Genomic DNA, 25,137 nt, shown 5'->3' with positions numbered 1-25,137 from the left:
GTAGTGCTATAACTATTAGCAATTTATAAATATTTAAAAATAAAAGCTTTTAAAGTAAAATCCGGAAAATTTTGAGTTTGGAGGGAAGGGGGATTTCAAAAAAAATCTACCCGTAATATAATTTGACCTATAAAGTTAATTATCATGTTTGTAGTGCTATAACTATTAACACTTTAGAAATATTTAAAATAAAAAGCTTTTAAAGTAAAATTTTGGAAAATTTTGAGCTTGGAGGAAAGGAGGATTTAAAAAAAATCTCCCCATAATATAATTTGACCTATAAAGTCGATTGTGATGTTTGTAGTTCTATAACCATCAGCACTTTATAAATATTTATAAAGTAAAGCTTTTAAAGAATAATTTTGTAAATTTTTTAGTTGCGGAGGACGGGGGAGTTCGAAACGATAGTCGGTATAAGAAATTCCCTCCTCCCTCCTCCCTTACTTTCCATACGATGAAATAGTTTTTTTTTAATATCGTAAAACCTTCTTAATCATGGAATACAATTGAAAAGAAAATATATTTCCTTTAATTAGACTACATTACAATTTTCTCTCTTTGTCAAAGGAACATCCTTGTTGCTAATTCATTAAGAATATGCTATTAATTTATGATAGCAATAGCGTGTGAAATTTGAGTCCCAAAACTGTCACTCTCTTTGTAACACCGAAGCTTTTCATTCAAACCGGAAAAAGACAGCACGTTTTAAACGCACGATTGGAAAAAGGATATTTTTGAACGAAAAAGAACTGTTTTTCAAAACAATTAAAACTTGTAAACATAGCTGTGGAGGAGAGATTTTATTTACATAATAGAAAAAGCATACTTAGCGTTTTCTATCGAATATACTCATTATATTTTAAGATTTTGTATTGTTGGAGGGGAGGGGGGCTAAGTTCCCCTGAAATTTGAATTTACTGGTAAATGCTTTTTATCTGGAAATAAATTAAAAAATTTAGTAAGCTGTAATCACATAGACAATTGACGAATCCATTGTTTTCAAAGTTAATAATATGTAGTGAACTATGTTCAATATGTTAAAACATAATGAAAATTAAATTCCAATACATGACCATTTTATACGGGGTTTCAAGGATGAATAAAAAGTGGATGTTGAGATACATAATTTCGTGTGTGCTCCCAAAACATGTTTGACTACTTTACATCATACCAGTTTTTTTTTAGAATGTACACGTGAACTCATGATGTACATTCATTGTGCAATTGACAACAAAAACAGAAAAAAACCTGTTGGACCACATTATATTATTACGACCAAACTCTCAAAAACATGCTTGGCTACATTATACATTGCCAAGTTTAAAAAACCTCGACTTTAGCTTCATAACATATATTATAATGTGCCAACTTTTAAAATATTCACGCGTGAGTGTAGTGTCTCAGGCATGGCTTTTTCTTGCACAATTCCAATGTACCGTTCATATTGTATACACTATTATCTTGTACCGTTTGCATGTACTGGTCGCGGCTTTATATAAGATACTACTGGTAACCAACTGTAAGTAAGGATCGACCCTGCACAATTGTAACCGAAACTCTAAAAAAACCAGTTTTGATACCAGTAGATATATCAAAAGAATCAAATTTGTATGCTGATTTCAAATTTGTAAGTTTCATTATTTTAGTCTTACCTATCTAAGGTTACGAAACACAGAAAATTTACCTGATTTTTGAAAAAGGGGAAAACCCCTAAAAGCCATAGAATTTTAATGGAAATCACTTCATCAGATTCAGCGTATCAGAGAACCCTGGAGTAGAGGTTTAAAGCTCATATCTGAAAAAATGTTGAATTTTGTATTTTTTGCCAGATGAAAGATGACGAATGAGTGTTTATTTGTTGTTTTTTTTCTTCTTTTGTTTGTTTTTCCTAGGGGTGATCGTATCAAGCCAGTGATCCTAGAATATCGTGAGATGGCTTTTTTGAACGGAAATTAAAAGTTCTAGTGCCCTTTTCAAGTGACCGAAAATCGGAGGGCAACTAGACCCCCTCCTAAACCCTTTTTTTGTCGAAATGGTCTGATAAAAATTTCGCAATGGCCATTTTGTTCAGAAAAGTTGAAAAGACAAATAAGTATGCCTTTGGAGATATCATGACCCCTCGCAGCCCATGGCAAATGGTCTTTAAAGTTACGAAATTTTCCTATTGTTTACTTATAGTATTTGTTATTGGGAAGCAAGTACACATTTTTCGGAGGGGGGGTGTTTTCCGCAGGTGAGATTTTCCATGAGGAGGGAAGTTTTCAGGGGGTGAATATTTAAGGGAAAATTTTACACTGGAGAAATTTGTCAGAAATCCTATAAGAAATTCTTTTTATGTCTTGCTTTCTCTGTGCGGACTCAATTTTACGCATGGAGATGTAAGGGTAATTGTCCGGGGGAAATTTTCACCAGGATTGAATTGTCTAGAGAATCAATCCGTCGGGAGGAGGGGTTTATCGGTGGAGGTACAGCCAAATTTCCAGGCATTATTGAAAAAACGATCAGAAATTAAATAGAAAAATCAAGTTTTTTCAACTGAAAGTAAGGAGCAACATTAAAACTTAAAACGAATAGAAATTATTACGTATATGAGGGGGCTTTGATGGTATTTGATGGTGTGATTTTTATTATGGTTCTTTAACTTTTAGGGGGTGTTTCCTACTTTTTTGAAATTAGGCAAATTATCTCAGGTTCGTAGCCTTGAAATCAACATAAAAATACGATTCTTTTGATGCATCTATTGGTATCAAAGTTCCGTTTTTTAGAGTTTCAGTTACTATTGAGCCGAGTCGCTCCGTAATTACCGTTCGTTACCACGAACTGTTTGAAAATTAATGTGTAATTCTTATGCCGTTTCATTGTTGGTTTTTTAGGTGGAAAAGAGGTTGAGGTGATACGTCAACGAGGATATTTCACCTTTATTGTGCCTTTAAAATATTCATTTCTGTTATTTTTGTGACAGTTTGTGGCAGTTCTGAGCGACCGTTAAAGCAAATAATGATCCCAATGGAACCCTGTATGCATGGAGACAATGTCCTGTCGTCGTCTCCATTAATTATTGATTTTAATGAGCACCAAAATAAGCAATCCGTGTACTTGTTTCTAGATTAAATGAAAAAATTTCAAATGAAAGTAGAAAATATGAGGAAGGTTTCCCCCTCTTTAATACCCCGCTCTTTATAGTAAATTTTTTTTAGCACTTTAAAACAGCTACTTATTCTAATTAAATGACCTTTGTGTTTCATGAGTGGTTCGTACATAATTGGGACAAAAAGTCAAACTTCAGAGTAAAGAGTAAGGTATTGAAGAGGGAGCTACTTTCCTCATATTCGTAATAATTTCTATTCATTTTAGGCTTTAATGTTGCTCCTTACTTTCAGTTGAAAAAAAACTTGTTTTCTTTATTTAATTTCTGATCGTTTTTCAAATAATGCCGGAAAATTCGACTACCCTCCATGAAGAATACTTTCGCTCCATGGAAAAATCCTTCTTTTCACTGAAAATTCCTCCAAGTAAAGTTCAGTCCACATAAAAATCCCCCTCTTCAATCTGGAAAACTCTCCACGGATTATTCCATTCTCGCTGAAATTTCCTCAAGGTATATTTCTTACGGTTGATTCCGGCTGAGAAATTATCTTTAGCGTACCTCCATTTGTAAAAAAAATTGATTTTCTAACCTTCTTCAAATCATACTGAAAATCCCCCGCCGTAGAAAATTTTCTGGAAGTCCCCCCGTCTCCAAAGGAAAATTGCTCCCGCGGAAAATTCCCCCACAGAAAAGTTCTCCCATGAAAACCCCATTAAAAATTTAAATGAGCCCTCTCTCGATCTTTTAGAATCACTGGTTCCATACGATCACCCCTGGAGAAAATTCTTCTGGCAAAAATGCATAATTATATATTTTTGTATATAGGAGCTTCAAATCTCTACAATACGGTATTGTGATTTACTGAATCGGGTGATGTGATTTTCATTAACACCGCGAGACTTTTTGGGGATATTTCCCACTATTTTTGAAAATTGGGCCAATTTTTTTTAGGATTCTAACTTTTGTTGGGTAACATTAAGCTTAATGAACTTTGTATTTTTGGAATCAGCATAGATATTTAATTCTTTTGATATGTCTGTTGTTATCAAGACTCTGTTTTTAGAGTCTCGGTTACTATTGAGCCTCGTCGCTCCTTATTTACTGTTCGATACCTTTGAATTTTTTATAGCCAATTTTAGCAAACCAACTATGGGGAAACTATAAGGACTGTGGTTCTAATCTTCCTGTCGCAAAGCCTTTGCTTTTTAGGATTGTTGACTTTTAAGGTAGTCACAGCTAAGGAACATATATAGCTCTCTGCTCTTTTTCATCACTCATGACAGCGCAATAGATAACCCATGAGCTGCATCTCGAACAAGAGCCTAAATTAAAAAAAATGAAGGGAGATATAGTTTTCAAAAAAAACGGAGGGATAGACAATTTTGCAGTTTTTCAATTCTTTAAATAGAAATACCAAAGGAAATGTATTTTATAGAATCTAGGTGGAGGGCGGGTAAAGCAATCTAAGGAAGGCAATCATTCTCCTTAACCTAATCCGACTGATGCCCATACCCTGAAACTCTATGAGTGATATGTTTGTCTTGCGGGATTAAGGGAACAGCAGCCTTTGTTTTAAATATATTTAAGATACTGACATAAGTGTGGATTTATGTGTTGGCACCGTAATGCTTTGTGCCGCGATATTTATTATATAATTAAATATTTATATTGTTATAAGAACATTTATTGTGGTATTTTTATTATTATAAGAATATTATTTGTGGTATTTTGTAGTAGATCCGTCACTCTGTATTATTTCGACTGTTAGCATCTGTACCAACCTAATTATGGCATTGGTTTTATTTCTTGGAGGATGGAAGGTAAGAAACCCTTAACCCTTAACAATTAACCCTTGGGATTAACCCTTGGCTTTAGGAATGTGTGAAGTGGGGTTTGTTACCTTCATTTTTAGTCGTCATCCTGTCCAAAAAGAAATTCTGTAACTTTACAAAAATTAAGCGGGAAAAACGGGTTTAATTTAAAAAATGATTACAAAAAGATTACCTAAGATTACCGAAGAAACAATCATTACGGTTTTAATTAAACTTTGATTACCCTTCCTTTAAAGGAGAGCATAAATAAGGTATTTTGTACTGTACCCACGTTAGTCGACAACACTTAATGGTTACAAATCAAACCAGACTTAATGTTTTTCTTCTCCAGTCTTTAGACAATTTCTCGTGCGCAACTATCGAATAAGTTACAATATAGCCCTCAATTTCAGAAATCATACTGCTCTGTGGTGGTGTATTCATTTTAAATATGTTGACAGTTTGAACAAAATAAACGGTTATAATAAAAGTCATTAATGTAACCAAAAAGCGCTAATCAGACAAGTGCGCAGAGGGGGGCACTTGTATAGGTACTTCTTATTCGAAATATCAAGTACAATAAACAAACTCTAAAAAAAGAGAAATCTTGGTAAAAACATACGCATCAAAAGAATGGACTTTTATGCTAATTAAATATAAAAAACAAGTTTTTTCAACTGAAAGTAAGGAGCAACAATAAAACTTAAAACGAACAGAAATTATTACGTATATGAGGGGGTTTTCCCCCTAGTCAGTACCTCACTCTTTACGCTAAAGTTTTTTTTTGTACTTTCAAAAGAGCTATTTATTCTAATTAAATGGTCTTTGTGATTCAGGGGTCATTCTTAAAGAATTGGAACAAAATTCGAACTTTAGCGTAAAGAGCGAAGTATTGACTAGGGGGAACCTCATCATATAAGTAATAATTTTTGTTTGTTCTAAGTTTTAATTTTGTTCCTTACTTTCAGTTGAAAAAACTTGTTGTTTTAGTTAATTAGGATAAAAACCTATACTCATACATCTTTAAAACCAATGCCTTACATTTCAACCTTAAAAGAAACTATGGATTTGCTTACGGTGCAGTGCGGTTGCTTGCGTTATCCTCTGTACAACAATTAATAAACACAAATAATATAATAATTCAGTGTCACTAAGAAACTCGTTAATTGAGTCTGGGTGACTCCATTAATGCTTATCATTTACCCACCCTAAACCCTAATTAATTCTTCCTCCGTGTTTGTAATAAATGATATTTCCTTTAAATACTCTTTAAAATTCGTAAAAAAAAAGTGAGGACACAAAATGATGATACCGAAAATCTATTAAAAACGGACTAAACAAGCATTAAACCATGATTGCTTATATTGCGTCCCTAATTTTACAGGGATTCTGTTGGAATTTGTTTGTCGTATTCAGGGCCACATCAAGGATTTTTAAGGGGGGGGGCACAAAAGGATTTTTTTTTGGGGGGGGGATACACAAAAATAACTATAAATAACGCATCAAAATTTTGTTTATATTCATTTTTGTTACGTTTTACTAGTCGGAAAAACACTTCCGGGGGAAGGAAGAGGTACAAACCCCACGCAAAAAAAGGATTTTCCTTAAGGGTCAAGATGACCTAAGCCTATCAGACTTAGGTCACTTATTTGCCTGTAAGTCCAGGTGATTTCAGTCCCCCATTTTGCATATAAATCTAGTTGGCTTTCCCAGTAAGCAAAGCTCATTTGAATTACCCTTACTCCATGCCTATCTACCTTAGTTCTGCCCTAGGATGGATGATAGACTATCTATCAACAAGTGAAATGAGATAATTTTATACAAATCTGAAAAAGGATTATGCCAACTTTGCCTCTCACTGAGACTATCTGTCTTGGCTTTACTCCAATTAGCCATGGCTCATAAGTCTTTCATCATCACTTCCACCAAGTTGATTTTAGTATAATTAACCCCTAAAATTCTCCTAAATGGTTTTTTTTTGCCATGGTGATTCCATTAGTGAAGTTGTCATCTCGATTTTATGCCACTTTTGTGGAGCCAGGCTTTTTTTTCGAAATCTTCATAAATTTGGTTTTTGCAACGACCTTTTATCATTAAGATTCACCGACATAATAGTTACCATCTATAGGGGGCGAATCCCCTTATATGTGTAATAATTTCGTTTCGTTTTAAGTTTTAATGTTTCTCCTTACTGTTAGTTGAAAAAACTTGTTTTTTTTTAATTTAATTTATGATCGTTTTTTAAATAATGCTTGGAAAACTGGCGCCCCTTCATAGAAATGTCCCTTCTCCCACGAAAACATCCTCAATGGAAAAATACTCCCACGTGACCCCCTCCTCCGATCCCTCCCCCCACACACACACACTGGAAAAAATCCCTCCTGAAGACGTCTGTATACTTCCCAATAACCAATACTATATGTAAACAATGGGCAAAGTTCATAAATTGCAGCGCTTCCCCTCGGAGCTGTGGGGGATGAAGTCATCCTCAAAGATATATTTATTAGGTTTTCAACTATGCTGAACAAAATAGATATCTAAAAATTTTGATTGGGTGACTTTGGGAAAAAATGATTATGAGAGGGGGCCTAGCTTCCTTCCAATTTTTTTGATATCTTAAAATGGGCACTAGAACTTTTAGTTTCCGTTCGAATGAGCCCTATCACGATAATCTAGGACCACTTGGTCGATACGATCACCCCTGGGAAAAAAAAACAAAACAAATCAACACACACCCGTGATCTTTTTTCTGGCAAAAAATGCAAAATTCCACATTTGCTATTGAGCCGGGCCACTCCTTACTTATAGTTGGTTACCACGAACTGCTTGATTTCAAGTTTTAAAATTCCTTTAAATTTACACTCATCAACAGCTATGAGCCTGGGAAATTTACATAGCTTCAAGGAAAAAGGAAGAAAACACCCCCTAAGACAATTGGGGTTCTATTAATAATTGCATCACCCCTATCCCACAGGGTTTAACTTCCAATTTGAAATTCCTATTACTATCTGTGACTATTTGTTGCAATTTTCTCCCCAAGGATCATCATTGTCAAATGAATGGTCCTACATTGGAAGAAAATCATTCAAGAAAATATTGAAAACTTTTTTAATAAGCAAAAGTGGTGTTTTTAAGTATCTAATTGGGCCCACTGCAAAATGGTGTTTTTGCGATTTTATCAAACAGTTCATGGTAACGAACTGTAAGTAAGGAGCACAGTTTATATGATTAGGCAGTAAGTTTACCGCAGATGATTTCTGGCTCTTCATTCTCGGTGCGAACAAAAAGCTCCTCGCACTTATTTATGCATTAGCGGGTTAGTGCGTATGCGTCAATCAATGAGAAATGGTTAGAAATTGCGTTATTCGTAATTGCGAAAGCAGAAAAAAACTTGGTGAGCCAGCCAAGTGGTTTGCAACTGTCCAATCTCACAGGTATGACTTAATTCATGTACAAATTATGACTTAATCTATTATATATATACAGTGGACTCAACTGATTGGCCTATGTAGGATTTTATAAAAAAGGGGGCGGGGGGTTGATGAAATTTGTGAAAATAAGGAATTTTTTTTCTTCTAATAACTGGTGGAATAGGTGTGATGGTTTCAGGGGCAGATCCAGGATTTTTTGGGGGGGGGGCACAAAATAGGTTGATCCGATAAACTTACGTTAGGAGCAAGTTTAACTAATGCAAACTTGCGTTAATTAAGTAAATTAAACTACTTTAGGGGGAGACCCCTCCCCCCCCCTTCTGGATCCGCCACGGAATGGTTTATCTTTTTTTCACGTCGTTATATTTGTTTTCTCAGATTGTAGTTCCTGTGAAGCTTGAAAAGGCTAATTACCTGTTTTGGCTGAGAGCCGAGATAATACTAGTTTCGTCCTCAATCAATGTTTTCGTAAGAAATGGGAAGACCTTTCCTGAACTTTAAACAATAAACACTTCTGTTTGAAAATCTTTGCACTTTGTGAATTTAGATAGCAATAAGGGTTCCTGATTGAGACCAATTTTATGACTAGGGTTCTAATTATTGGTTGCTGTGGGAAAAGTTGCCACAATAGCCTTATCCAAGAAAATACCAAACGTCTATTAAGATGTGTTTCTCGTAAAATTCTTAGGGAGTTTTCAGAAAATTGATAAAACTTCTAAAACTGAAATATCAATGCGAAGCACCAAATATCATAATCAAATGTCATCGCTTTATGGCATTGTTCAAGTAAAATTTATTTTTAACTTGATTATCGTTGTAAATTCATTCTTTGTCTTTCTTTCCATTCTTAAACCAATGTTATATTTACCTTTTGCATTATTACAGCCCACTATATATACATTTATATAAATTTATATGCAGTGTTACAGCCATAGCAATTAATCTGCTTTCCTTTTTTATTCTTTAATAATAATTTCTGGTCGTTTTGAGTTTGAGTTATTGTAGGCTTCTATTTCTACTGATCTTAAGTTTAATATAGTCTTTACTTTTCTTTAAAAAAAACCTTTTTTTTGCGTAGTGTTCGAAGTATTATATATATATATATATATATATATATATATATATATATATATATATATATATATATATATATATATATATATATATATATATATATATATATATATATATATATATATAAGTAGAGTGCTATATTCCATTTTGCTTGAAGCTATAGGGATCACCATGCTATTTGCTTACAGCACGTTCCTTGGTACCTTTTCAAGCAAAGCGATCAAACACGTTTTGGAACTATGGACGAGATTGTATAATGCAATCAGACTGGCGTTTACTGGCGTGGACCGGAAAACTGGCGTTTTAATATACAAATATGTTTAACTGAGTTGATTGAATTGAGGCTTCATTAAATTAAGTACCGTAATAAAATGGCAAAAACATTTAATCAAAGGGCAAACACGTTTAATTAAAGGGCAATAGCGTTAAAATTTAATAAACAGATAAAAAATGTATTTAATGAATTATTTATCAGCTTTTATGTGTTTTCATTTCAGTGTGATAGCTCTCCTCGCACTGTACAAAGATTTTGAGTGCATTTTTATAGAGAAAAAAATTTTTCCTATAAAATCTCTCTTCAAAACATAAGTATAGTCATAAGAAACTCCATCTTTGACATTTCAGAACAGATAACTGAAAATAAATTAAACAATAAATAAAAATACTCTAATAAGCTGTATAGCTTAACACAGAATAATTCTTACATATATTAAATAAAAAAAAAACAAGTTTTTTAAGCTGAAAGTAAGGAGCGACATTAAAACTTAAATCGAACAGAAATTATTCCGTACATGAAAGGGGCCGTCCCCTCCTCAACGCCTCGCTCTTTACGCTAAAGTTTAGAGACATTTAGAAATACTACATGTAGAAGAAGGGTAATTTCTACATCAAAATAAGAAAAACTAAGGTAATTACGAAGAATCGAATGGAAAAGGGGGTGCGAGAAGAATTCAACGGGTCAAAGCCACATTCAAAAGGAGATCTCTTTTCACGATCAAGAGAGGTTTTTTTATTTACTAGGACCCCTAGGGCTAACATAACAAAAACAATGATTAAAATTGTTAATCAAACGAAAATAATCATCTTTCTCTAGCAAGTTCTATTGATTGGAAGTCAAGTATAATATCTATACTATAAAGATTCTATTCTCCCCATCAGTAAACAGAGAGATAGACAAATAACCAGACTACGTCCACAAAGCGTCAGTATCAAGCCGCAGCTTCAAACCCGAAGTGATGTTGGGGGGAGAAGTAGCACTTAGCATGACTTAGCACTTAGCACGTAGCCTTTAGTTATTTGTTAATATTATTTAACGAACAGATAAATTTTCAAATGGGCATTTATCCCCATTTGAAAATTTATTTGTTCCTCATAGAGCGGCAGTGTGGTCTAAGAAAAGAATACGTAATTTAAGATGTTACGTAAAAAAATTATATTGTTTACCTTTTACATATTGCTTTTATATTGTTTATATATATTTATATTATTTATAATATTATATATTTTCTATAGTAATATTATTTAATATTATTATAAACTATTTATTATTTATTTTAATAATAGGTTATTTCAACAATCTTCATACCCGTATACGGAAAATGTGCAGAAACGTAAGGAAATAATAAATCCCATCCACAAAACCCTTTTAGTTTCATCGATTAAATTATCATTTTCTGATATTTCTCAGTTTGGTTGTAAAATTTTCGGGGATAAAAAACATGTAGAATAATTAAAATGACAAAAAAAAATTAATGTCCCACTAATCCAGCTTAATCTCTACGACGGTTTCTTAAGAACTAATAAAATACTAGTTCAAGTGTTTAATTAGTCTGACTAAGTGAACTATCTGAACTATCACTAGTCAGGGTTAATTCTTAAGATGGCTGTTTCTCTAAGACCGCAAAAGACTTTGTTGAATTTAAGATTGAAATGAAAGAGAGGCCATAGCTCTCGTCCTATCCAATTTACTCTTAATGTCCTTTTTATAGCTTTGACGTGATCTAGCCCCATGGTTTTGTCTCATTTTGTCGAAATCAACACAATTTTTTTTGTATGAAACTTTTGAAGCAGGAAATTTATTATTTTCATAAAATCAGGATCGAATCAGAAATGCATAGGTTTATACTTTGCATGGGTTTAGGAGGGCTTTGAACAATTATATTATCCGTCATTTTTGAGCAAATAATCAATGTTCATTGACTACAGTTGACATTAAGGACGTATGTACAGTCGTCCTCCTTTCACAGAAAGTCCTTGAAGCTGTAGAGCTTATAAAATCACGCTCATTACACAGATTTGTGCTGCAGCTTTTGTTTATGTAACACATCCAGTACACTCATACTCAGTCAATGATATTTTAGTGACTAAGACTATCCCTCGAATTCAATTTAACTTACTATTTTAGTAATTACAAACAACAATTAACATAAAAAAGCCTCCATAGTATCTTCCTTTTTTCAGAAAGTCCTTGGCGCCGTTCGTATTTACGTCATATTACAAGCACTACACATTGTACTGTTGGCAGCCTTTGAAATTGTGCTGATTGCATGGGTTTGTGCTGAAACGTTTGTATATGGAAAACATCATGCATACTCATACACAGTTGATGGTATTCTATTGGTTACGCTGCCCCTTCCAGTCGTCATTGGTAAGCTGGTGTTTAATAGTTTCAAGTCTTCTTCTTTTCTTACTGTTTGAACTGCTACGGAGATGTTCACAGAATCTTATCACCGGAATTCAATTCTAAGAATAGTTTCTAGAATAGATCTAGCAATTTGTAATTAACACTCTAAAAAAATTAATTATTTACCAAAATTTCAGTTTAAATTACAAATAAAAAAAAATATTGTTATTTAATTTTTTTGCATCTGTGGTCAAACATTTTTTCGGAAGAGCTCTGAAATATTTCATTGTGATTCATTAAGATCACTACTGATCCCAAAAGGTCATTACAGGCTGGATAATCACTATATCCAAGATCTTCTTTATTTATTTATAAATTAATTGAGCAGACTATAGCTATAATTATTATTAAAAACACTAATTAAACAAACTAAGATACCAATATATGAGCAAAAATTTGCACTAAGAGTAAAAAATATAAAAAGATGATGAGGTTTTAGCAGTTTAAAAGCACGGTTTTACAAGATTCTTGGTGAAAGACGGTTAACATGAACACGGTAGCACCAGTCAAAAATATGTCTCTTTTTTTAACAAAAACACTATGTGTGTTGTAAGGGACATAAAAAAAAGGATGATGTTAAAAAGGAGAGCAAACACATTAGACTTTCTGAAAACATTACACTTATGTTTATAGAGTTTTCAAAAATCATGATCACCATGCGCAAGGTCCATCATATAAGAAAAAAAAAATATCGTCTATGAAATTATAAGAAATTGTAATTTTTTAAACTTTAGCTCTACTGTTTTGCCAGTGAATTACTTTTGTAGGTGGTATGAGCTACTTTTTGAAGGAGCCACCTCTCTGAGCTATTTTTTAAAAAGTTTAGCTCTGCTATTTTGTAAATGAATTATTTTTCTAGGTGTTTTGAGCTACTTTTGGTTTATAGCCTTGAGCTACTTTAAGTGCATGAAAGAAAAAGAAGCTTACACTGGTATCGATCTCTGATTAATCGGGTCAGGAAGGAAATGCCGAGACATAATATCGATTTATATGTAAAATAGGTTTATGTTCCATGTGCAAGATGTGTATGTTATTTTTTTGCAGTGTGCTACAGTTGTAATGTTTCAGCATAATACAACAATTCTGCTATCCTTTGATTACTGAGATTTAGTATTATCCATCTACCAAATTTCATTGTTGATTTTTGCTTAGCGTTTTATCATACGTGCGAAAACAAGTATCGCAGTAGGCTTGAAGTATTGTTTTTTTTTTTTTTTTTTTTTTTTTTTTTTTTTTTTTTTTTTTACAGGGACAACCAATCTGAATTCGATGTCGCAAGACTTGATATTAAATAAAGGCTTGATTGTTTAAAATATTATCATTTTTTTCTTGTTATGACAGGAAGGCAGGATTATAAAAATAACCCTGTCGACGATGCAGGACATCAAATCAGAAACGCATCTAAATGTTACAGTAAACAAGTAGGCCTACACTTACTACTGAAAATTTATAAATTCATAATTGATCGTGCTTTAGTACCGTCCTACGTTTAAATTTTGCATTTCAATTTTAGATAAAATTTGAATATGGGCTACTTAAAAAATTGGGAATGGATAGTAATTTTAGTAAGACGTGCTTGTTTGTATTACTACAAAATAATTTCGGTTGGAAGAACAGAAGTATCATTATTTGTGTGGATGGAAATTCTGTGAGAATTTTGATCTTCTACATAACTGAAGCCGTCACAACCTCTAAAATAGGATTTTCTTATCGGTAAATACATTACCTAAATTTTTTTAAATACATTCAAGTGCTTCATAGAACTAGAAAAGAAAATACCTCCATTTAAAATTTCCGAAAACTAAGGTCCTTGCAGTGTTTGCAACACTAAAGAGATTTCCTGGCGGGACTGATGATGACCTGCCTTTCTATCCACCCCTGTGCTGGTAGAAATGGGAATGTAACGTTTTTGCTGTATAGTAAAATAATTTAATGAATTTCTACTCCTCCTACCTCTTTCTTGAATCACCTGAAGCCTTATGACTAGTAAATAGTGTTTTCTTTAAAATGCACTTTTTTAGGAATCTGATTTACCCCCACCTAAACTCGAATTCACCCCCCTCATTATCGGTGTGCCACACGTACCGATCGCTAAACATTGCCAAATTTTATTACAAATGAAGAGTATCAAATTGGTTGAATCCAGTACTGCCACCGTGGGGCATTGCTTCTTTTATAACTGGAAAGCCTAAAACATAGTTATTCATACTTTTAAATCAATTAGCATCTCATAATTTTTAACTGGTTACAAATTCGTCCTCGTTGGGTTAAAGTTGTAAGCGTTTGCCCTAAAACAGCAAGAAAAAACTTTTCCATGTTCCATTCTGTATGATCGCTTAAAAAGGGAACTTAAGTTTAATCTTGAAAAAGATCCCTCCGAACTTTCTTGGACCAGTGGGTTAAAATAACACCACGGAAAAAACAAAACAAATAAACATACCTCGAAAATGTTTCTTTTGGGAAAAAAAAATGCAAAAGTCCACATTTTAACGATTTGAGCTTGAAACATAGCCGAACGGTTTCTTTGATCTAATGTATCTAATAAATGGCATTCCAGTAAAACCGCTTGCTTTTTTTGGGGGGGGGGTTCCCTTTGGAAAAAATAAGGCCAATTGCCCAAGATTTTCGGTTTTAGATGAGTGAGAATAAACTGAAAGAATTCTAAATATTTAGAATTAGCATAAAAAGCCAATACTGCCAGTGTAGCAATTGTCAGATTTGTCACGAGAATTAAATTTATAGTTTTGGTGAATATTGGTACAAGTCACTCTTCACATCCAGTTTTTTTTTCACAAACTTTTTGATAAGACTCTCTTATGACCAAATTTTTTTTTTTGAACTTGTTCATTTTTTTTTAGTTGAATAGGATAATAAAAATAAAGAGGGTCAATTTGACAGCTGAATAGTAAGTTTAAATTTTGTTTTTCTTTCTATATTCTATTTTCTTTTTCTTAATGTATGAATGTATAACGGATTTAAGTTCGAGGGGAAGAATTGTCCTGTTATGAGAGAGGTATGTTTTAGAAAGCTGTTATTAAATCAAAACGTGGCTTCTTTTCAGGTAAAATGATTTTTGAACATCTCTATTTCTCGTGCTAACTATAGTAAGGCGTAGAAAATTGCATATAGGCAATATTAGATCAGTTATAAGTTCCAAAAGCAATATTGATGTAATTTCAGCTTTACTTTTACTTTCTCCTAAAGTTAAATGCATTACGATTGAATATAATATTGCTTAAACAAAATGATCCTTTTGTTAGGAATCCTTGCGGTTTAAAATTCACTGTATTTTGTTTCATTTTGCAGGCAATTTTGTTGCTCTTTTTATTTGAGAGTTCTTTTGTAAAAGTATTTAAAAATAAGCTTATTCCTACCAAAAAAATTCCTGAAATATATTCCATGTCACCCAACCACCACTGATATTTTGGCGTTTGCCCCCCCCCCAAAAAAAAAAAAATTCTGCCAGCGCTCTTGTCTTTTCTTTGCCTTTCTTTTTCTTTTTCTTGCCTTTCTCTTCTTTCAAAATCTTTGACAGCAGCCTAATTTGACGGAGCATGGCCATTTGCATAATACGTATGTTGAAACATTCACTTGTCATGCCAGCCGATACAAGTTGAAACCCTGACTGTTTATCACCTGAAGACTGGTATTTATGCCCGCCTTTTGAAACTAAATATGCAACAGTTCAGGAGTTTCTAATATAAAACTGATGGTAACAACTTTTAATGGAAACAAATAAACTTATGGAAATACCTTTTTTGAATTAATTAGGAAAAAACACTAAAAGTCAAGTTGTTCCTTTCAAAATTCTCTGTAAGTCCATGTTAATTTTATTATACTTGTATTTGCCGTTCTTTTAGACAAGTTGAAATAGAATTTGCACGAAAAAGCCTAATTTAGAAAGCCCAGAAAAAAATTGAAAAAATAGCAAACTCAGATTATGTTGCTAGATCAGGGGAACAGATAGAAACCAAAATTGATGCTTTTATGCGTCTGGTGTTGCCAGACAAGCTAAAAATAGTTAACATGGAAGAGATATCCTGGAATTTTTCTATCCGTTCCCCCTTAAAGGTAATGGTCACTTTAAGAGATAAACTGCAGTTTCCTTATTGATCTGCTATGTCTTTTGTGACTCAAAATGGGAAACTAAAACAAAACAAAAAATATGTTATATCAGATCTTTCTGACGCAATACGTTTAGATCAGTGTTACCAACGCTTTCAGATAAACTATACCCTTTTTTATTACTAAATTAAACCACGAAAGACTTTTATGGCACTACTATGGTGCCATTTAATATCAGACGGTGATATTTAATATCAGTTTCCATTTAACCGATAAAAAAACGGAATTAAACTGAAAAGCGAGCAGGTTTATTTCGCTTACACGTTCATCCTCTCTGTGAAAACGATTTTAAACACTGTTTTCTCGTGTGATGGTTGGTTTGAAATTCGTGAAGAGATTTCTCTTTGTGTGGAGTTTGTTTCGACGAAGCATCCCTGTTCTTTGCTTGGATTTTTAACATCGGACTGCGCTATTAAAATGTACCAAAATATGCTGGGAATTTTGGATTGTATCATAAAATATCTGAACGTGCCGTATTATACCAGAATCTTTAAATTGGGCCAAAAACGGTACAATTGTACCGCGTTGGAAACGCTGGCTTTCATAAAATAAATTATAATTTGGAATTTAAAGCACAAAATGATAATGCGTATTAAATCTCATTGTTAAAATTAACCAAGTGAATACTTAAAAAACGATATCTGTTTTAAAAATTAAGAACAATAGCAAATTCAAGTTTTGACGAAAAATCCCCCACATGCAGTTTTGCAGTTTTTAGTACTAGTAGGTAAAGAATTAAAAAAAAAGTGGTTGAAAAATTACCAAAAACATACTGCCCCGAACAATTCAAGAAGTTGCAGCGTTTCTTCGAAAGTATGGCTGCCTTTTGGAATCGAACAAATTGTATATGTTAGAAAAGCCTTGTCAGAAAATAACTTGTTAATTTATTTATTTTTTTTTACGAATCAAAGTGTCAACAATGATGATAATGTGGTAGTGCCCTAAAAACTTCATAACTCTGAAACAACAGAAAGAAAAAACTTAGAAAATGGCGTAAACAGATTAGTATGTATCGATACATAGATTAAAATACATATTTGGTTTCGGTAATATATATAGATTAATATAATACATATATTTGATTTCGGGGAACCTGTTAAAGTTGAGGAATTATTGAGATAGACATTATAAGTTTAAGTTCATGTGTCTCAGAAAACCTCGTATCATAAATTATTTAGTTGTATTTTAGTAACTATTCAGTTAATAATTTACTTATATTGTTAATAATAGATTAATAGGTTATCAGGCATGAACAGAATTTAGATCGGACCAGGGGGGTACTGTTTCTATTTTGATGAATTTGATGTCAGTAAAAAAAGTAAGTAAAAATTACATAAATAGAGAAGAGTACACTGGTATTGGCACATGACCGATTAGGCCTTGAGAGGTAGTAACACTTCTACCATATAAACTTACATGTAAAAACATATTTATGTACATATCTAATATTTTAAGAATTAATGATGAATATAAGCTTAAGGAGGATATAATTTTATTTTCAACTATTGTTTTATTTTAGGTGCAGCTCTAAAATTTGTAAAGTTAATTCATTAGGCTAAACTACTAACATAATTACAATGTCCTTACAACGTGATGACGTTACAACGTTATAACGTAATTAAATCATGTTACAACGTGATGACATTATAAGGTTGAAACGTAATTACAACGTCATTACAATGCTGATATATACTATATTTATAAGCGATCAATAATTGTGTAAGCATTTATTTATTTCTTTTACCAGAAAACAGCTCCATGTTTTTTCAGGACAATTTGTATCCTGGGATTTCCTGGCTTAAAATTAGGTCTATATAGGTCAGAAGTTTGAGAAAAGTTTGAGAAAATCCAATAAGACCATTAATTTTCGAAGAAAAATTCATGTCAGTGAGGTCATATTTATGAATACATTCGAAAAACTTACATACGTCATATATGCCTTAGTAGTGGTTGTATCGTTTTCTGTGTCCATGACGCAGGCAAAATTACACAAGAAACAAATGACTGACAAGAAAAATCATATGATTGACGTCATATTTATGAATAAATTCCAAGAGAATAAATAATGTCCCCCCCCCCCTAAGAGTAACCGTATCGCTTTTATATCTATGACAAATACGACAATGCAAAAGGAACATAGGTAAGTATAAATTACCAAGTGGAATTAGTCTATTTACAATAGGCGTCCTTTATCCTTTACCTTTTTACCTTTTTTCTTTGTAAGTTATCGTCTTCGTCATTACAGATTTCATTACAGACACCGGCTCACGGTGCTCTCTATAGTGTCAAATTCGATCTATAAAACCAGCATCTTGAAAGCTTTGTCATCAAAGTTTCTATTCGCAGTGAAAGTATCCCTACTGCTGAGAAAACTCGTTCTACTGATATATATGATGATAAAGTTGTGTTGTAGCTGCCGAGAAAAGCTTTCCACCATAAGACACACTTCCAGGTAGATCAACTCTCCAATTCTGTCATTGGAATAATTCCATAGCTTTTATTGAATCACTGTCAAAGAGTTTCGCACTTAGACAAGTAGAGGTCTCTGCGGAAGAAATATGAAATAGTGGCAGCGCTATTTCAGTCTGTGCCTCTGTTATCCCTCCAGTCAAGTCTGTAGCAAAGAGACCATTGCAAATTCATTGCAAGTTTCTATTCGCAGTGAAAATATTCCTTACTGCTGAGAAAACTCTTTCTACTGATGTATATGATGATAAAGTTATGTTGTAGCAGCCGAAAAAAGCTTAAAAAAAGTGTCATACCCTTAAAGTGGAAGAATAAAATCATTTACTTCGTAATATCCTTGTCATGTGCTTGGACAGTGAAGTATAATTACCTAATTACTGATTGATTTATAAATTTTAAATATTTATTCAATTTTCTCATTTTTTTATTATCTGTAAATTGAGGTAATTGAGGTCTATTAATTACTAAATAAAATATTCTTCCGTACAGAAGAGTTTGATTATTTCTACCCCCCACTCTCCTCTAAATTAGTACACCTGCTGAGCTATTGACCTTTCTAGCTCCTTGAGTTAGAAACAATACCTCATGCCATACTTCATCTTATATTATTCAATTCCACACGCCACTGATACATTATTTTCGGAAATCAACCATATGGCTAATATGGCGGTAAAGTTCATTTGTGATGCAAATGAATGTTATATTTTGATTCATGATGCAATTCTGGGTACATATTTGCACATTAGGGGGGTCGGGGTATATACTCTGTAAATATATATGTTCTAATAAACTCATGAATTTCTTAGAAAAACTACAAAAAAGAAGTGAAGATAAATGTCCCCCCCCCCCAGAAAAATGCGTTAACTGTGATTTTTCTGCATATTATGGAGTAAGAATTGTTTTCTTAACATGTCTTCTTATGTCCAGCTGGGCTACTAGGCTTATAGTACTGGTTGGCTGGTTGGCTAATTTAAAGATTTGTATATATATACACTGTGGCTCCAAAAAATACTGATAAATCTGACAGACTTTTCTGAAAATTATTTTCTGTCAGATATGGATATGGAATCAATGACAAATAATCAGCATTTAAGACCCTCTGGTGACTTATTTTCACGTATGTACTTTCACGTATGCACGTATGTACGTAGGTACTTTCAGACTTCAGACTCTTCAAAAATTTCTTTTTTGATTTCATGACAACGGTAAAAACACCAAGTTGGTCACCACTGTAGTATTTTCAAAAAGTTCCTGCTGGCTCTTAGTAACAAGTAAACGAGCAAAATTAACATCACAAATAGAAAGAAGATAGATGGCTGTCGCATATAGTTTTGTAGCTGCAAAGTCTCCACGCTTTCTAACGAATCCGCGAAAGAAGATCGATATTTCTCCAGTATAAGATTGTTTAGATGAGTAGAAAAGTGAAAGTTATTTCTTAAGTATAAAAATGGCGGATAGGGAGTTTGAAGAGTTTAAGAACTATTTTGACCAGATGCCTCAGCACATTAGAGCGAAGCCACAATGCTACACGTAAGTTTTGTTCTGGCTACCCCTTTAGTTCGGCTATGTTAACTAGTTAGTAGCATAGACGGTTGGTAACATAGTAAGTAACTTTTGTAAATAGTCGAAAGGGAATCTGACCACTCAACTCCAACTGATAGTTCCAGACAAGTTCAGAAACATGATGGTATCAAGAACACTGATAGTTTCAAAGTTTCATAAACTTTTTTCTGAATATCTTCTATAACGACAGTGTCTTTTTCCAATTTTGGAATAAGTTCTGTAAGTTCTTATTAACTAACAGTTGCCGTAGTGTAATGGCAAGGTGACAATCCCTAAGACATAAAGGATTTGATTTCAAGCCTGTCTACGGTAACGGTTCTAATAGAAATACCTAATGTGCAAAATACAAAATGTAGCAGCTCTTTCAATTGTTTCTTCTTCTTCACTAAGGTGAGTCAAAATTTCAACAGCTTCATTAATGTTAACTAGAACATTAAAGTTAATATTAACTTTTTTAAAGTTAAGATCCTTGCTCCGTTAACTAATTGGTAAACTTAATTTCTTTGGAAACTCATAAGGTGTTATGTTGATGAACATAAATTTTACAGGGTAGAGGAAAAGCTGAGAAACATGTTTTGGGCTTTTTAACGTGATTAATCTGTAAATAAAAAAGCTGTTTTTGTGTATCAAAGATGGCGCAAAAATATATTTGACAACAAAAAGTCTGTTTTCATGCTATTTATGCGGTCGAAAAAAAGAGGATTACGATAGTGTTTTAGAAAAAAAAACAAAGATAAAAAATAATTGCAGCCTAGCATGATCTGGAAAAACAAACTGGACCGATTCATAATACTTCCTTGGTTTGGCAAAGGTCAAGTTTTACAAAAATGACATATAACATCTTTTGAATTGCTACAGTGGAGTTACATACATTTTTTTAAGAAGATAATCTTAAAAACATGCAACCATCAGAAGCTTCAAGTAAGTGGAAAAGTATTCCACTGACATTGCAATGCATTAGGCAAGTCACTAAGGAGTACTTAAGCCTGTAAGTTCTAGGCAAAATTTCAAGGACTTTAGTAAATCAATTTTCGGCTCATATTGGTCGCCGTCACTCCTAATTCCTGGTCTTTGGTGATACAAGTTCCATGAATTTTGTGACTAAATTTTTTAATTAAAATTTTGTTATTTATAAAAACATTAGCAACTGAAAGATCAGTCCTAGCAACTGAAAGCACTGACAGAGCTTCTAAAAAATTCTTCTCACCAGCCATTTTTTAAAACAGCTGTATCAACTAGGCCTACAGGTAATAAAACATAACTTTCAAAATTATAAGGAAAAGGTTAGTTACAAAATTCCGTAAGACCTTAAAATACATTGGTTCTGCAAAAAGAAAAAAATGTTTGATGATGACTCTGGCAATAACGCAAGGGCAGTCTAGTAAAGAAAGAGCCCAGTCCACAGTAGCCAAAAATCAAAAAACCTGGGTAAGAAAAATGTCAGGTGAGTCCGATTCGCTATTTCGACCTTATTCAGAGATGGTAACTATCATTTCGGTGAATCTTAATGATAAAAGTCCGTTGCGCAAACCTAATTTGTGAAGATTTCAAAAAAAAAACCTGGCTCCACAAAAGTGGCATAAAATCGAAATAAGAACTGCACCATTGGAATCACCATGGCTAAAAAACCCATTTAGGAGAAATATAGGGGTTAATTATATTAAAATCAACTTAGTGGAAGTAATGATGAAAGACTTATGAGCCATGGCTAATTGGAGTAGGGGACAAAATCCTTTAATCCAACCGGATTGGGCTTGTTAGGGACATATTGCTTGAGAGTCGACATACCCTGGAAGGGTATCATCTGTTCGTCAATTGAACAGTTCTGTCAAGTGGCAACTGGAGACAGGTATTCCTGAAGTTGTCAAGGATCGGCTGCACCTTCCAAAGCCTATTTTTTGTTTTTTTTTCGTCTGAGATTTCAGAATAAACAACAAACTTCAGTTTCGACCGGATTGTGAAGAATCTATCTCGACTCTTCTTTTGCGAAATGGCTTCCACCCTAAGCTTCCCAGACTAGTGCATACAGATCTGAAGAAACTTGAGGGTCCCCATCAGGATGACAATGCCAACAAAAATTTTCAGCTCGCCTGGAGTTACATTCAAGCTTTTGTGGTGGGCCAACTGATAGTTGTAGTTCATGCAAAAAGCTGTACGTTCGAAGAAGCTCTCCGGGTAATATTGCAACAAGAATTGTTCTGTACTCCATTCGTCGTGGTCCTGGAAATGAGCGGGGCCCACGTCCGGGCCACGATGATTATCGAACCGCCGAGACTTCCTCCAGGACAAGGTTGCTGCTACTTCATCAGGCTTCAAGCGTTTGGCACTGGTTGCTAAGGGTACGTTATCATCATATTCTTCACTTTCAACATCTGGAAGAACAGCATAACTGCTTGATGACGAAATGGCTGCAACAGCTGGTTCACAGCTCAGGAAATCTTATTTATTACAAACACGGAGAAAAAATTAATTAGGGTTTAGGGTGGGTAAATGATAAGCATTAATGGAGTCACCCAGACTCAATTAACAAGTTTCCTAGTGACACTGAATCATTATATTATTTGTTTTTATGAATGGTCTTAAAGAGGATAGAATACGCGACCGCACTGCACAATCGCAAGCAACCCATACTTTCTTTTAATGTTGAAATATCAGGCAGAAGGCTTTAAAGACGTAAGAGTATAGGATTTTATCCTAATTAAATAGAAAAACAAGTTTTTTCAACAGAAAGTAAGGAACAACATTAAAACTTAAAACGAACAGAAATGATTACGTATATGAGGGGGTTCGCCCCTAGTCAATACCTCGCTCTTTACGCTAAAGTTCGAATTTTGTTCCAATTCTTTAAGAATGACCCCCGAATCACAAAGTCCGTTTAATTAGAATAAATAGCTCTTATGAAAGTACCAAAAAAACTTTAGCGTAAAGACCGAGGTATTGATTAGGGGGAGAACCCCCTCATATATGTAATAATTTCTGTTTGTTTTAAGTTTTAGTATTGCTCCTTTTTTTCAGTTGAAAAAACTTGTTTTTTTTTTATTTTTAAATAATGCTGGGAAATTTGGCACCTCCTTCATAGAAAATTTCCTTCCCCCATGAAAAATTCCTCGATGGGAAGATTCTCCCATTTAATGTCCTTCACTCGAACCCCCCCCCCCCACCCACTAGAAGAAATACCCCATGAAAACGTCTGTATACTTCCCAATAACCTATACTATATGTAAACAATTGGCTAAGTTAATAACTTGCAGCCCTTCACAGGGGGACTATGGGGGATTAAGTCATCCTCAAAGACATAGTTTTTAGATTTTTTGACTTTTCTGAACAAAATGGCTATCTCAAAATTTTGATCGGGTGACTTTGGGAAAAAAACTGAACGTAGCCGGGGTCCTAATTGCCTTCCATTTTTGTGGATCACTTAAAAAGGCCACTAGAACTTTTAATTTCCGTTCGAATGAGCCCTCTCATGACATTCTAAGACCACTAGGTTGATATGATTACCCCTGGAAAAAAAAGCGAAAAAAAAAACACTCATCCGTGATCTTTCTTCTGGCAAAAAATACAACATTCTACATTTTTGCAGATAGGAGCTTGAAACCTCTTCAGTGGGGTTCTCTGATATGCTGAATCTGATGGTGTGATTTTCATTAAGATTCTATTACTTTTAGGGGGCCTTTCACCCTTTTTTTCGAAAATAAGGCAAATTTTCACAGGTGCGTAACTTATGATGGGTAGACTAAACTTGATGAAATTTAAGTGTCTGAAATCAGCAAAAAAGCTGATTCTTCTGATGTATTTTTTGGTATCAAAATTCCTTTTTGTAGAGTTTCGGTTACTATTGAGCCGTGTCGCTCCTTGCTTACAGTTCTTTACCACGAACTGTTTGATTATGTGAGGGTGTTACATCATTGTGATATTCGTCAAATGAAAGATGATGTAATAGGGAGAACCAAGCCACAGGCGGCAGATACCCATACTGATAGGATTTTTAAGACAAAAGGAGTTTTCTTTTGAAGGCAAAACTTCACTCAGGCGGAAGTCTTGGGCATAAGCTATTCTTTTTTTTTTCTAAACATATATCAAAACAGAAAGAATTTCCATAAAATTGTAGTTTCTGGACAGCTTGCTATCTAGGAAAATAGTTTAGCTAGGTGAATGAAACTTTCAAGAGTGAACCCAGAGCCAAATGTCCTGGGATTCACTCTCCCAGGAACAAATATGTCCTGAGAGAATAAAGGGGCTAAGCTACTAAGTCATCCTTTTCTTACTTTTGAGGGTTAGAACTTTGCATGCATGGCACCTATCTGAATTCTGAGAAAAAATGTTTAACCTTAATTTTGAGCTTTTAATCTCTTTTTCTTTGGCCTTAGCGGTGCTTATTAAGATACCAGTAGTCACGCGAGAAAGCCTGCATCGAGAAAGACCGAGATGCTGAATGAAAATCAGGTTTCTGCTGCTTGTGAGATGTTGCTCACTCCGTGACAAAGACATAAACTTTAGTTTTTTAGGGTTGAAGGGGCAAAAAAAGGGTACCTATGTTAGGTTTGGATACCTATTTAATATATGCTATGCTTTACCCCCCCCCCCCGCCCATGCGCAAATATATAGCCCAAATTTGTTTCTGAACTATTAGTTTTTCTTCCTATTTTGTTTTATTTCATTAGCATTAACGAAACTTCACTTTTCGCGTGACTACTGGATTCTTAATAAGCACCTCCTTAGCTTTAGAAAACCCAATTCCTGTTATTTTTGTACAATTTTAAGGTTTTTTCAAGCTTTTTTTCCAAATTTAATCAATTATTTTACAGATCTTTAAAACCATATAAATTGGGACTGGGCCAAGGCCTAGGATCAAAACACGTTTCTTGTGCTTAATTTTGAGTAGAAGATCTATTT

The 25,137-nt window shown here is 33.7% G+C and overlaps 1 protein-coding gene across 1 annotated transcript; it reads left to right on the top strand.

Moving 5' to 3' along the window:
- Positions 1–4,796: 4,796 nt before the first annotated feature.
- On the top strand, positions 4,797–13,178 carry LOC148955814 (uncharacterized). Its single transcript, XM_089108358.1, has 3 exons — positions 4,797–4,908; positions 11,865–12,051; positions 12,947–13,178. The coding sequence occupies exons 1-3, from the start codon at positions 4,876–4,878 to the stop codon at positions 13,030–13,032; spliced, it is 306 nt and encodes a 101-aa protein (XP_088964484.1). The 5' UTR covers positions 4,797–4,875; the 3' UTR covers positions 13,033–13,178.
- The last annotated feature ends 11,959 nt before the right edge of the window (positions 13,179–25,137 follow it).

This window comes from Artemia sp. Qi Xiang Cuo, chromosome 2 (assembly GCF_049724085.1).
Source record: "Artemia sp. Qi Xiang Cuo chromosome 2, ASM4972408v1, whole genome shotgun sequence".
NCBI lineage: Eukaryota > Metazoa > Arthropoda > Branchiopoda > Anostraca > Artemiidae > Artemia > Artemia sp. Qi Xiang Cuo.
The sequence above is the reverse complement of the archived record's forward strand: the minus strand, read 5'-3'. Positions and strand labels throughout refer to the sequence as shown.